Below are 15,398 nucleotides of genomic sequence, written 5' to 3' on the forward strand. Positions count from 1 at the left end.
TTCCCCCAACGAGTGTGTTATTATTGACGGGGGTGGTAATTCCCCCAGCGGGTGTGTTGTTATTGACAGGGGTCGGGGGGGGGGGGGGATTCCCTCAGCAAGTGTATTATTATTGACCGGGGGGGATTCCCCCAGTGAGTGAGTTATTATTGACGTGGATGATTCCCCCAGCGTGTGTGTTATTATTGATGGAGGGTATACCCCCAGCGAGTGTGTTATTATTGATGGGGGGGATACCCCCAGGGAGTGTGTTATTATTGACGGGAGGGGGGTACCCCCGGTGAGTGTGTTATTATTGACGGGGGTGGGGGGGAATACCCCCATCGAGTGCGTTATTATTGACGTGGGCAGGGATTCCCCCAGCAAGTGTGTTATTATTGATGGGGGGGGGTTCCCCCAGCAAGTGTTTTATTATTGACGGGGAGGGATTCCCCCAGCGAGTGTTTTATTATTGACGGGAGGGATTCCCCCAGCGAGTGTTATTATTGACGGGGGGGATACCCCCAGTGAGTGTGTTATTATTGACGTATGGGATTCCCCCAGCGAGTGTGTTATTATTGACGGTGGTGGGGGGGGGAGGGGGGATTCCCCCAGCAAGTGTATTATTATTGACCGGGGGGGATTCCCCCATTCAGTGAGTTATTATTGACGTGGGTGATTCCCCCGGCGTGTGTGTTATTATTGATGGAGGGTATTCCCCCAGCGAGTGTATTATTATTGATGGGGGGATACCCCCAGCAAGTGTGTTATTATTGACGGGGGGGTGGTGATTCCCCCAGCGAGTGTATTATTGACGGAGGAGATTCCCCCAGCGAGTGTGTTATTATTGATGGGGGGAGGAATTCCCCCAGCGATTGTGTTATTATTGACGGGTGGTGGCGAGATTCCCCCCGCAAGTGTGTTATTATTGACGGGGGGTGGGGAGATTCCCCCAGCGAGTGTGTTATTAATGACAGGGGAGGGATTCCCCAGCGAGTGTGTTATTATTGACGGGGTTGGGGGTATTCCCCCAGCGTGTGTGTTATTATTGATGGGGGTGATACACCCAGCGAGTGTGTTATTATTGACGGGGGGGATTCCCCCAGCGAGTGTGTTATTATTGACCGGGAGGGAGATTCCCCCAGCGAGTGTTTTATTATTGATGGGAGGAGGGATTCCACGAGCGACTGTGATATTATTGATGGGGGGGATTCCCCCAGCGAGTGTGTTATTATTGATGGGGGGGGGATTCCCCCAGTGAGTGTGTTATTATTGACGGGGGGATACCCCAGCGAGTGTGTTATTATTAACGGCGGGGGGGGATTATGTGTTATTATTGATGGGGGTGGGTGGGGATTCCCTCAGCGAGTGTGTTATTATTGACGCGGGGTGATTCCCTCAGCGAGTGTGTTATTATTGACGCGGGGTGATCCCCCCAGTGAGTGTGTTATTATTGACAGTGGGGGTGGGGATTCCCCCGGCGAGTGTGTTATTATTGACGGGGGGGGGTGGGGGGATTTCCCAGCGAGTGTGTTATTATTGACGGTGGTGGTGGGGATTCCCCCAGCATGTGAGTTATTATTGACGGGGGGGGATTCCCCCAGCGAGTGTGTTATTATTGATGGGGGGGTTCCCCCAGCGAGTGTTTTATTATTGACGGGAGGGATTCCCCCAGCAAGTGTGTTATTATTGATGGGGGGGATTCCCCCAGCGAGTGTGTTATTATTGATGGGGGGATTCCCCCAGCGAGTGTGTAATTATTGACGGGGGGGGATTCCCCCAGTGAGTGTGTTATTATTGACGCGGGGGGGGATTCCCCCAGCGAGTGTGTTATTAATGATGGGGGGAGGAATTCCCCCAGCGAGTGTGTTATTATTGATGGAGGGGATTCCCCCGGCGAGTATGTTATTAATGATGGGGGGAGGAATTCCCCCAGCGAGTGTGTTATTATTGACGGTGGGATACCCCCAGCGAGTGTGTTATTATTGACGGGTGGGGTGATTCCCCAGCGAGTGTGTTATTATTGACGGGGGGATTCCCCCAGCAAGTGTGTTATTATTGACATGGTGATTCCCCAGCGATTGTGTTATTATTGACGGGGGGATTCCCCCAGCGAGTATGTTATTATTGACGGGTGGGGTGATTCCCCAGCGAGTGTGTTATTATTGACGGGGGGATTCCCCCAGCGAGTGTGTTATTATTGACGGGGTGATTCCCCAGCGAGTGTGTTATTATTGACGGGTGGGGTGATTCCCCAGCGAGTGTGTTATTATTGACGGGGGGATTCCCCCAGCGAGTGTGTTATTATTGACGGGGTGATTCCCCAGCGAGTGTGTTATTATTGACGGGGTGATTCCCCCAGCGAGTGTGTTATTATTGACGGGGTGATTCCACCAGTGAGTGTGTTATTATTGACGGGGTGATTCCCCAGCGAGTGTGTTATTATTGACGGGGTGATTCCCCCAGCGAGTGTGTTATTATTGACGGGGGGATTCCCCCAGCGAGTGTGTTATTATTGATGGGTGGGGAGGATTCCCCCAGCGAGTGTGTTATTATTGACGGGTGGGGTGATTCCCCAGCGAGTGTGTAATTATTGACGGTGTGGGGGGGTGATTCCCCAGCGAGTGTGTTATTATTGATGGGGGTGATTCCCTCAGCGAGTGTGTTATTATTGACGGTGGGGTTCCCCCAGCGAGTATGTTATTATTGACAGGTGGGGAGGATTCCCCCAGCGAGTATGTTATTATTGACAGGTGGGGAGGATTCCCCCAGCGAGTGTGTTATTATTGACGGAGGGAATTCCCCCAGCGAGTGTGTTATTATTGACGGAGGAAATTCCCCCAGTGAGTGTGGTATTATTGACGGTGGGGCGGGGCGGGGGTGTGATTCCCCCAGCGAGTGTGTTATTATTGACGTGGGCGGGGATTCCCCCAGCAAGTCTGTTATTATTGACGGGGGGGATTCCCCCAGCGAGTGTGTTATTATTGACGGGGGGTGGGATTCCCCCACCGAGTATGTCATTATTGACGGGGGGGTATTCCCCCAGTGAGTGTGTTTCTATTGACGGAGGGAATTCCCCCAGTGAGTGTGTTATTATTGACGGGTGGGGTGATTCCCCAGCGAGTGTGTAATTATTGACGGTGGGGGGGGGGTGATTCCCCAGCGAGTGTGTTATTATTGACGGTGGGGGGGTGATTCCCCAGCGAGTGTGTTATTATTGATGGGGGTGATTCCCTCAGCGAGTGTGTTATTATTGACGGTGGGGTTCCCCCAGCGAGTGTGTTATTATTGACGGGGTGATTCCACCAGTGAGTGTGTTATTATTGACGGGGTGATTCCCCAGCGAGTGTGTTATTATTGACGGGGTGATTCCACCAGTGAGTGTGTTATTATTGACGGGGTGATTCCCCCAGCGAGTGTGTTATTATTGACGGGGTGATTCCCCCAGCGAGTGTGTTATTATTGACGGGGGGATTCCCCCAGCGAGTGTGTTATTATTGACGGGTGGGGAGGATTCCCCCAGCGAGTGTGTTATTATTGACGTGGGCGGGGATTCCCCCAGCAAGTCTGTTATTATTGACGGGGGGGATTCCCCCAGCGAGTGTGTTATTATTGACGGGGGGTGGGATTCCCCCACCGAGTATGTCATTATTGACGGGGGGGTATTCCCCCAGTGAGTGTGTTTCTATTGACGGAGGGAATTCCCCCAGTGAGTGTGTTATTATTGACGGGTGGGGTGATTCCCCAGCGAGTGTGTAATTATTGACGGTGGGGGGGGGGGTGATTCTCCAGCAAGTGTGTTATTATTGACGGTGGGGGGGGGTGATTCCCCAGCGAGTGTGTTATTATTGATGGGGGTGATTCCCTCAGCGAGTGTGTTATTATTGACGGTGGGGTTCCCCCAGCGAGTATGTTATTATTGACAGGTGGGGAGGATTCCCCCAGCGAGTGTGTTATTTTTGACGGAGGGAATTCCCCCAGCGAGTGTGTTATTATTGACGGAGGGAATTCCCCCAGTGAGTGTGTTATTATTGACGGTGGGGCGGGGCGCGGGTGTGATTCCCCCAGCGAGTGTGTTATTATTGACGTGGGCGGGGATTCCCCCAGCAAGTCTGTTATTATTGACGGGGGGGATTCCCCCAACGAGTGTGTTATTATTGACGGGGGGTGGGATTCCCCCACCGAGTATGTCATTATTGACGGGGGGGTATTCCCCCAGTGAGTGTGTTTCTATTGACGGAGGGAATTCCCCCAGTGAGTGTGTTATTATTGACGGGTGGGGTGATTCCCCAGCGAGTGTGTAATTATTGACGGTGGGGGGGGGGTGATTCCCCAGCGAGTGTGTTATTATTGACGGTGGGGGGGGTGATTCCCCAGCGAGTGTGTTATTATTGATGGGGGTGATTCCCTCAGCGAGTGTGTTATTATTGATGGTGGGGTTCCCCCAGCGAGTATGTTATTATTGACAGGTGGGGAGGATTCCCCCAGCGAGTGTGTTATTATTGACGGAGGGAATTCCCCCAGCGAGTGTGTTATTATTGACGGAGGGAATTCCCCCAGTGAGTGTGTTGTTATTGACGGTGGGGCGGGGCGCGGGTGTGATTCCCCCAGCGAGTGTGTTATTATTGACGTGGGCGGGGATTCCCCCAGCAAGTCTGTTATTATTGACGGGGGGGATTCCCCCAGCGAGTGTGTTATTATTGACGGGGGGTGGGATTCCCCCACTGAGTATGTCATTATTGACGGGGGGTATTCCCCCAGTGAGTGTGTTACTATTGACGGAGGGAATTCCCCCAGCGAGTGTGTTATTATTGTCGGGGGGGGATTCCCCCAGCGAGTGTGTTATTATTGACGGGTGGATTCCCCCAGCGAGTGTGTTATTATTGACGGGGGGTGGTGATTCCCCAGCGAGTGTGTTATTATTGTCGAGGGGGGGATTCCCCCAGCGAGTGTGTTATTATTGACGGGTGGATTCCCCCAGCAAGTGTGTTATTATTGACGGGGGGGGGGATTCCTCAGCGAGTGTGTTATTATTGACGGGTTGATTCCCCCAGCGAGTGTGTTATTATTGACGGGTTGATTCCCCCAGCGAGTGTGTTGTTATTGACGATGGGGGATTCCCCCAGTGAGTGTGTTATTATTGACGGGTTGATTCCCCCAGTGAGTGTGTTGTTATTGACGATGGGGGATTCCCCCAGTGAGTGTGTTATTATTGACGGGGTGGGGGGCTGATTGCCCAGTGAGTGTGTTATTATTGACAGTGGGGATTCCTCCAGCGAGTGTGTTATTATTGACAAGGGTGATTCCCCCAGTGAGTGTGTTATTATTGACAGGGGGATTCCCCCAGCGAGTGTGTTATTATTGACGTATGGGATTCCCCCAGCGAGTGTGTTATTATTGACGGTGGTGGTGGGGGGGGTGGATTCCCCCAGCAAGTGTATTATTATTGACCGGGGGGGATTCCCCCAGTGAGTGAGTTATTATTGACGTGGGTGATTCCCCCGGCGTGTGTGTTATTATTGATGGGGGGGATACCCCCAGCAAGTGTGTTATTATTGACGGGAGGGGGATACCCCCAGTGAGTGTGTTATTATTGACGGGGGGGTTTCCCCCAGTGAGTGTGTTATTATTGACGGGAGGGGGATACCCCCAGTGAGTGTGTTATTATTGACGGGGGGGTGGTGATTCCCCCAGCGAGTGTATTATTGACGGAGGAGATTCCCCCAGCGAGTGTGTTATTATTGATGGGGGGAGGAATTCCCCCAGCGATTGTGTTATTATTGACGGGTGGTGGGGAGATTCCCCCAGCAAGTGTGTTATTATTGACGGGGGGTGGGGAGATTCCCCCAGTGAGTGTGTTATTAATGACAGGGGAGGGATTCCCCAGCGAGTGTGTTATTATTGACGGGGTTGGGGGTATTCCCCCAGCGTGTGTGTTATTATTGATGGGGGTGATACACCCAGCGAGTGTGTTATTATTGACGGAGGGGATTCTCCCAGCGAGTGTGTTATTATTGACTGGGAGGGAGATTCCCCCAGCGAGTGTTTTATTATTGATGGGAGGAGGGATTCCACGAGCGACTGTGATATTATTGATGGGGGGGATTCCCCCAGCGAGTGTGTTATTATTGACAGGGGGGGGGGATTCCCCCAGTGAGTGTGTTATTATTGACGGGGGGATACCCCAGCGAGTGTGTTATTATTAACGGCGGGGGGGATTATGTGTTATTATTGATGGGGGTGGGGGGGATTCCCCCAGCGAGTGTGTTATTATTGACGCGGGGTGATTCCCCCAGCGAGTGTGTTATTATTGACGAGGGGGGGATTCCCCCAACGAGTGTGTTATTATTGACGGGGGTGGTGATTCCCCCAGCGGGTGTGTTATTATTGACAGGGGTGGGGGTGGGGATTCCCCCGGCGAGTGTGTTATTATTGACAGGGGGGGTGGGGGGATTTCCCAGCAAGTGTGTTATTATTGACGGTGGTGGTGGGGATTCCCCCAGCATGTGAGTTATTATTGACGGGGGGGGGGGATTCCCCCAGCGAGTGTGTTATTATTGATGGGGGGGGTTCCCCCAGCGAGTGTTTTATTATTGACGGGAGGGATTCCCCCAGCAAGTGTGTTATTATTGATGGGGGGGGATTCCCCCAGCGAGTGTGTTATTATTGATGGGGGGGATTCCCCCAGCAAGTGTGTTATTATTGACGGCGGGGGTGATACCCCCAGCGAGTGTGTTATTATTGATGGGGGTGATACCCCCAGCGAGTGTGTTATTATTGATGGGGGGGGAATTCCCCCAGCGAGTGTGTTATTATTGATGGGGGGAGGAATTCCCCCAGCGAGTGTGTTATTATTGACGAGGGGGGTGATTCCTCCAGCAAGTGTGTTATTATTGACAGGGGGGGATACCCCCATCGAGTGTGTTATTATTGACGGGGGTGGGGTGAATACCCCCATCGAGTGTGTTATTATTGACAGGGGGGATACCCCCATCGAGTGTGTTATTATTGATGGGGGTTGGGGGGAATACCCCCATCGAGTGCGTTATTATTGACGGGGGGGGTTCCCCCAGCGAGTGTTTTATTATTGACGGGGAGGGATTCCCCCAGTGAGTGTTTTATTATTAACGGGAGGGATTCCCCCAGCGAGTGTGTTATTATTGACGTATGGTATTCCCCCAGCGAGTGTGTTATTATTGACGGTGGTGGTGGGGGGGATTCCCCCAGCAAGTGTATTATTATTGACCGGCGGGGATTCCCCCAGTGAGTGAGTTATTATTGATGGAGGATATTCCCCCAGCGAGTGTGTTATTATTGATGGGGGGGATACCCCCAGCGAGTGTGTTATTATTGACGGGAGGGGGATACCCCCAGTGAGTGTGTCATTATTGACGGGGGGGGGATTCCCCCAGTGAGTGTGTTATTATTGACGGGGGGGTGGTGATTCCCCCAGCGAGTGTGTTATTGACGGAGGAGATTCCCCCTGCGAGTGTGTTATTATTGATGGGGGGAGGAATTCCCCCAGCGAGTGTGTTATTATTGACGGGTGGTGGGGAGATTCCCCCAGCAAGTGTGTTATTATTGACGGGGGGTGGGGAGATTCCCCCAGCGAGTGTGTTATTATTGACGGGGGGTGGGGAGATTCCCCCAGCGAGTGTGTTATTAATGACAGGGGAGGGATTCCCCAGCGAGTGTTATTATTGACGGGGTTGGGGGTATTCCCCCAGTGAGTGTGTTATTATTGATGGGGGGGATACACCCAGCGAGTGTGTTATTATTGACGGGGGGGATACACCCAGCGAGTGTGTTATTATTGACGGAGGGGATTCCCCCAGCGAGTGTGTTATTATTGACGGGGGGGATTCCCCCAGCGAGTGTGTTATTATTGACCGGGAGGGGGATTCCCCAGCGAGTGTTTTATTATTGATGGGAGGAGGGATTCCACGAGCGACTGTGATATTATTGATGGGGGTGATTCCCCCAGCGAGTGTGTTATTATTGACGGGGGGGATTCCCCCAGTGAGTGTGTTATTATTGACGGGGTGGATACCCCAGTGAGTGTGTTATTATTAACGGGGGGGGGATTATGTGTTATTATTGATGGGGGTGGGGGGGGATTCCCTCAGCGAGTGTGTTATTATTGACGCGGGGTGATTCCCCCAGCGAGTGTGTTATTATTGCCGAGGGGGGGATTCCCCCAGCGAGTGTGTTATTATTGACGAGGGGGGGATTCCCCCAACGAGTGTGTTATTATTGACGGGGGGAGGAATTCCCCCAGCGATTGTGTTATTATTGACGGGTGGTGGGGAGATTCCCCCAGCAAGTGTGTTATTATTGACAGGGGGTGGGGAGATTCCCCCAGCGAGTGTGTTATTATTGATGGGGGGGATACACCCAGCGAGTGTGTTATTATTGACGGAGGGGATTCCCCCAGCGAGTGTGTTATTATTGACGGGGGGGATTCCCCCAGCGAGTGTGTTATTATTGACGTATGGTATTCCCCCAGCGAGTGTGTTATTATTGACGGTGGTGGGGGGGGCGGGGATTCCCCCAGCAAGTGTATTATTATTGACCGGGGGGAATTCCCCCAGTGAGTGAGTTATTATTGAAGTGGGTGATTCCCCCAGCGTGTGTGTTATTATTGATGGGAGGGATACCCCCACCGGGTGTGTTATTATTGACGGGAGGGGGTTACCCCCAGCGAGTGTGTTATTATTGATGGAGGGGATTCCCCTGGCGAGTATGTTATTAATGATGGGGGGAGGAATTCCCCCAGTGAGTGCGTTATTATTGACGGTGGGATACCCCCAGCGAGTGTGTTATTATTGACAGGGGGGGATTCCCCCAGGGAATGTGTTATTATTGACAGGGTGGGGGGGGGTATTATCCCAGCAGGCGTGTTATTATTGACGGGGGAGGGATTCCCCCAGCCAGTCTGTAATTATTGACAGGGGGGTATTCTCCCAGCGAGTGTGTTATTATTGACAGGGGGGGGATTCCCCCAGCGAGTGTGTAATTATTGACGGGGGGGATTCCCCCAGTGAGTGTGTTATTATTGACGGGGGGGGGATTCCCCCAGCGAGTGTGTTATTAATGATGGGGGGAGGAATTCCCCCAGCAAGTGTGTTATTATTGATGGAGGGGATTCCCCCGGCGAGTATGTTATTAATGATGGGGGGAGGAATTCCCCCAGCGAGTGTGTTATTATTGACAGGGGGGGATTCCCCCAGGGAATGTGTTATTATTGACGGGGTGGGGGGGGGTATTATCCCAGCAGGTGTGTTATTATTGACGGGGGAGGGATTCCCCCAGCCAGTCTGTAATTATTGACAGGGGGTATTCTCCCAGCGAGTGTGTTATTATTGACAGGGGGGGGATTCCCCCAGCGAGTGTGTAATTATTGACAGGGGGGGATTCCCCCAGTGAGTGTGTTATTATTGACGGGGGGGGGGAATCCCCCAGCGAGTGTGTTATTAATGATGGGGGGAGGAATTCCCCCAGCGAGTGTGTTATTATTGATGGAGGGGATTCCCCCGGCGAGTATGTTATTAATGATGGGGGGAGGAATTCCCCCAGCGAGTGTGTTATTATTGACGGTGGGATACCCCCAGCGAGTGTGTTATTATTGACGGGTGGGGTGATTCCCCAGCGAATGTGTTATTATTGACGGGGGGATTCCCCCAGCAAGTGTGTTATTATTGACGTGGTGATTCCCCAGCGATTGTGTTATTATTGACGGGGGGATTCCCCCAGCGAGTATGTTATTATTGACGGGTGGGGTGATTCCCCAGCGAGTGTGTTATTATTGACGGGGGGATTCCCCCAGCGAGTGTGTTATTATTGACATGGTGATTCCCCAGCGAGTGTGTTATTATTTGCGGGTGGGGTGATTCCCCAGGGAGTGTGTTATTATTGATGGGGGGATTCCCCCAGCGAGTGTGTTATTATTGACGGGGTGATTCCCCAGCGAGTGTGTTATTATTGACGGGGTGATTCCCCCAGCGAGCGTGTTATTATTGACGGGGTGATTCCCCCAGCGAGTGTGTTATTATTGACGGGGTGATTCCCCCAGCGAGTGTGTTATTATTGACTGGGTGATTCCCCCAGTGAGTGTGTTATTATTGACGGGGTGATTCCCCCAGCGAGTGTGTTATTATTGACGGGGTGATTCCCCCAGCGAGTGTGTTATTATTGACGGGGGGGATTCCCCCAGCGAGTGTGTTATTATTGACGGTGGGGGGGGTGATTCCCCAGCGAGTGTGTTATTATTGACGGTGGGGGGGGTGATTCCCCAGCGAGTGTGTTATTATTGATGGGGGTGATTCCCTCAGCGAGTGTGTTATTATTGACTGTGGGGTTCCCCCAGCGAGTATGTTATTATTGACAGGTGGGGAGGATTCCCCCAGCGAGTGTGTTATTATTGACGGAGGGAATTCCCCCAGCGAGTGTGTTATTATTGACGGAGGAAATTCCCCCAGTGAGTGTGTTATTATTAACGGTGGGGCGGGGCGGGGGTGTGATTCCCCCAGCGAGTGTGTTATTATTGACGTGGGCGGGGATTCCCCCAGCAAGTCTGTTATTATTGACGGGTGGGGAGGATTCCCCCAGCGAGTGTGTTATTATTGACGGGGGGATTCCCCCAGCGAGTGTGTTATTATTGACGGTGGGGGGGGTGATTCCCCAGCGAGTGTGTTATTATTGACGGTGGGGGGGGTGATTCCCCAGCGAGTGTGTTATTATTGATGGGGGTGATTCCCTCAGCGAGTGTGTTATTATTGACTGTGGGGTTCCCCCAGCGAGTATGTTATTATTGACAGGTGGGGAGGATTCCCCCAGCGAGTGTGTTATTATTGACGGAGGGAATTCCCCCAGCGAGTGTGTTATTATTGACGGAGGAAATTCCCCCAGTGAGTGTGTTATTATTGACGGTGGGGCGGGGCGGGGGTGTGATTCCCCCAGCGAGTGTGTTATTATTGACGTGGGCGGGGATTCCCCCAGCAAGTCTGTTATTATTGACGGGGGGGATTCCCCCAGCGAGTGTGTTTTTATTGACGGGGGGTGGGATTCCCCCACCGAGTATGTCATTATTGACGGGGGGGTATTCCCCCAGTGAGTGTGTTATTATTGACGGGTGGGGTGATTCCCCAGCGAGTGTGTTATTATTGACGGGTGGGGTGATTCCCCGGCGAGTGTGTAATTATTGACGGTGGGGGGGGGTGATTCCCCAGCGAGTGTGTTAGTATTGATGGGGGTGATTCCCTCAGCGAGTGTGTTATTATTGACGGTGGGGTTCCCCCAGCAAGTATGTTATTATTGACGGAGGGAATTCCCCCAGTGAGTGTGTTATTATTGACGGTGGGGCGGGGCGGGGGTGTGATTCCCCCAGCGAGTGTGTTATTATTGACGTGGGCGGGGATTCCCCCAGCAAGTCTGTTATTATTGACGGGGGGGATTCCCCCAGCGAGTGTGTTATTATTGACGGAGGGTGGGATTCCCCCACCGAGTATGTCATTATTGATGGGGGGTATTCCCCCAGTGAGTGTGTTACTATTGACGGAGGGAATTCCCCCAGTGAGTGTGTTATTATTGACGGGGGGTGGGATTCCCCCACCGAGTATGTCATTATTGACGGGGGGTATTCCCCCAGTGAGTGTGTTATTATTGTCGGGGGGGGACTCCCCCAGCTAGTGTGTTATTATTGACGGGTGGATTCCCCCAGCGAGTGTGTTATTATTGACGGGGGGTGGTGATTCCCCAGCGAGTGCGTTACTATTGTCAAGGGGGGGGATTCCCCCAGCGAGTGTGTTATTATTGACGGGTGGATTCCCCCAGCAAGTGTGTTATTATTGACGGGGGGGGGGATTCCTCAGCGAGTGTGTTATTATTGACGGGTTGATTCCCCCAGCGAGTGTGTTATTATTGACGGGTTGATTCCTCCAGCGAGTGTGTTGTTATTGACGATGGGGGATTCCCCCAGTGAGTGTGTTATTATTGACGGGTTGATTCCCCCAGTGAGTGTGTTGTTATTGACGATGGGGGATTCCCCCAGTGAGTGTGTTATTATTGACGGGGTGGGGGGCTGATTGCCCAGTGAGTGTGTTATTATTGACAGTGGGGATTCCTCCAGCGAGTGTGTTATTATTGACGAGGGTGATTCCCCCAGCGAGTGTGTTATTATTGACGGGGGGGTGATTCCCTCAGCGAGTGTGTTATTATTGACGGGGGGATTCCCCCAGCGAGTGTGTTATTATTGACGGGGGTGATTCCCCCAGCGAGTGTGTTATTATTGATGGGGGGATTCCCCCAGCGAGTGTGTTATTATTGACGGGGGGGATTCCCCCAGCGAGTGTGTTATTATTGACGGGGGGGGGCGGATTCCCCCAGCGAGTGTGTTATTAATGACCGGGGGGGGATTCCCCCAGCGAGTGTGTTATTATTGACGGGGGGGGGATTCCCCCAGCGAGTGTGTTATTATTGACGGAGGGGGGGGATTCCCCCAGTGAGTGTGTTATTGTTGACGGGGGGGGTGGGGATTCCCCCAGTGAGTGTGTTATTATTGACGGGGGGTGATTCCCCCAGCGAGTGTGTTATTATTGCCGGGGGTTGGTGATTCCCCAGCGAGTGTGTTATTATTGACGGGGGGGTGGAGATTCCCCCAGCGAGTGTGTTATTATTGTCTGGGGGCATTCCCCTGGCGAGTGTGTTATTATTGACAGGGTGGATTCCCCCCGCGAGAGTGTTGCTGACAGAGCGGTGCCACTGCAGCAGGTTAGCAAGTCGATTACCCTGCAGAATATGTCGTGGGGTCTGAAGGCTCCCTTTGTACTCCGGGGACAGATGGTCAGTCATTGCTGTCCTGATCCCTGAGGTTCCCTCACAGACCCCTACCTGATTATAAATGTTACCCTGTAGTCTGATCCTTCACTGATTTGTCCCTGCTTTTCACCTGTTAAGAGTTTCACTGTTACTCTCTCATTCTTAGTCACATATAATGCACAAAGGGAGAATTGGGGAATTAAATGGCGATAAGGTGGACATATACAAATTCTCCTCCTTTCTCTTACTACTCTCACGGAGTTGCCTAACATTTCGGCTGCGTGCTGGGGTTTCACCTGGAACGTTAATTGACCCTGTCTTGGATGCTGTCTGATCCGCTGTACACATGCAGCATTTCCTGTGCTCGTTTCAGATTGGAGAGGTTCCTTCTAACCCTCGCACTTCTCTTCACCCAGTCTCCCTGCTGAAAGATCTCAAACACGCCAACATTGTGACACTCCATGACATCATTCACACGGAGAAATCCCTCACACTGGTCTTCGAGTATCTGGTGAGTTGAGTCTTGTGATGGTCGGTGAGTTATGATCAAACCTTTAGAATCCACGATTCGCCATTAGTTTGGTAACAGCCCAGCCGTAGGGAGTCGGCTTCCCCCAGTTACTCTGTTCTAACCCGGCCCCTCTTCACGAGGCCCCCCCTTAAATCTTCTCTACCCCAGAAGAGGAGGAGGGGATCTCCCCCTAATCTTTACCTCCCACTTGAGGTGTGCCGATTTCCTCGGGCTGGGGACAGGGAGTGGGGGGGCGCTGATAAGGTTCACTGCCAGATGAATCAAATCTGTGAGTGAAGTGAGGCGAGTGGTGGCTGGATCAGCTGAAGAGCTCTGAGTGGCTGGGGAGGCTTGTGTTAACAGTCCAGTGCCCGTCAAAGAGCTTTAGCCCAAAGGATCATTGCTGAAAGAGATGTGAAATCTGTTCCTGCACTGAACTAACCGCACTTCCTGCATTACCCCCTCTCAGGATAAAGACTTGAAACAGTACCTAGAAGATTGTGGGAATGTCATTAACATCCACAACGTAAAGGTGAGTCGATGCACTTCTGTGTTCTCCCTGCTCAACGTAGCAACCAGTATTATTGGCGCTGGGAGTTGGCACACAATGTACATGAGTCACAAAAAGTTAGTACGCAGGTACAGCCAGTAATTCAGAAGGCTAATGGAATGAGGCTATCCTTCATTACGAGAGGGATTGAGCATCAAAGTAAGGATGTTATGCTTCAGTTATACAGGGCATTGGTGAGACCACACCTCGAATACTGTGTACAGTTTTATCTCCTTATTTAATTGGAGGCGGTTCAGAGGAGGTTTACTAAATTGATACCTGGAATGGGTGGGTTGTCTTATGAGGGAAGGTTGGACAGACTGGGCTTGTTTCCACTGGAGTTTAGAAGAGTGAGGGGTGATTTGATTGAAGTTTACAAGATCCTGAACGGCCTGGACAAGGTTGACGTGGAAAGGATGTTTCCTCCTGTGGGTGAATCCAGAGCTAGAAGGGGGGCCACTGGTTTAAAATTAGGGGGTCGCCCTTTTAGGACAGAGATGAGGAGAAACCGTTTCTCTCCGAGGATTGTGCGACTTTGGAACTCTCTGCCTCAGGAGGAGGTGGAGGGTGGTGGTGGTTGTGGGGGGTGGGGGGGGGGGGGGGGGGGTCACTGAATATTTTTAAGGCCGAGGTAGATAGATTCTTGTTAGGCATAAGGGAATCAAAGGTTATCGGGGTCAGATGGGAATGTGGAAATTGAAACACAAGATGATCAGCCATGATCTTATTGAATAGCGGAGCAAGCTTGAGGGCCGAATGCTCTACTCCTGTTCCTATTTCTTATGTTCTTACTTTACAGGCAACCAAAGGTAAATTGCAGGAAGGTGCAGCATTCTCCAAACTGCCCACTTAAATGTTCCTACGATAGCTTACCATTTATTTCACCAAGCAAACAGCTTGGCTAACTTGGCTGGCCTATTCAGAAGCAGTGTAGAGGGAGCTTTACTCTGTATCTAACCCTGTGCTGTACCTGTCCTGGGAGTGTTTGATGGGGACGGTGCAGAGGGAGATTTACTCTGTATCTAACCCTGTGCTGTACCTGTCCTGGGAGTGTTTGATGGGGACGGTGTAGAGGGAGCTTTACTCTGTATCTAACCCTGTGCGGTACCTGTCCTGGGAGTGTTTGATGGGGACGGTGTAGAGGGAGCTTTACTCTGTATCTAACCCAGTGCGGTACCTGTCCTGGGAGTGTTTGATGGGGACAGTGTAGAGGGAGCTTTACTCTGTATCTAACCCCGTGCTGTACCTGTCCTGGGAGTGTTTGATGGGGACAGTGTAGAGGGAGCTTTACTCTGTATCTAACCGCGTGCTGTACCTGTCCTGGGAGTGTTTGATGGGGACAGTGTAGAGGGAGCTTTACTCTGTATCTAACCCCGTGCTGTACCTGTCCTGGGAGTGTTTGATGGGGACGGTGTAGAGGGAGCTTTACTCTGTATCTAACCCCGTGCTGTACCTGTCCTGGGAGTGTTTGATGGGGACGGTATAGAGGGAGCTTTACTCTGTATCTAACCCCGTGCTGTACCTGTCCTGGGAGTGTTTGAT

At 52.0% G+C, this 15,398-nt stretch overlaps 1 protein-coding gene across 15 annotated transcripts in view; it reads left to right on the forward strand.

The window, feature by feature from the left end:
• Positions 1-15,398, forward strand: part of cdk16 (cyclin-dependent kinase 16) — a 369,477-nt gene that overhangs the window by 319,946 nt on the left and 34,133 nt on the right. For all 15 annotated transcript variants that reach the window (XR_005942243.1, XR_005942244.1, XM_041181488.1 and 12 more), the window contains 2 exons: positions 13,212-13,306; positions 13,776-13,838. Coding sequence is in view for 13 of the 15 variants with exons in the window: in XM_041181488.1 (XP_041037422.1) it covers positions 13,212-13,306; positions 13,776-13,838 (158 nt within the window). In the remaining 2 variants the exon portion in view is untranslated. The remainder of the gene's footprint in view (positions 1-13,211; positions 13,307-13,775; positions 13,839-15,398) is intronic.

This window comes from Carcharodon carcharias (assembly GCF_017639515.1).
Source record: "Carcharodon carcharias isolate sCarCar2 chromosome 35 unlocalized genomic scaffold, sCarCar2.pri SUPER_35_unloc_6, whole genome shotgun sequence".
Taxonomy (NCBI): Eukaryota; Metazoa; Chordata; class Chondrichthyes; order Lamniformes; family Lamnidae; genus Carcharodon; species Carcharodon carcharias.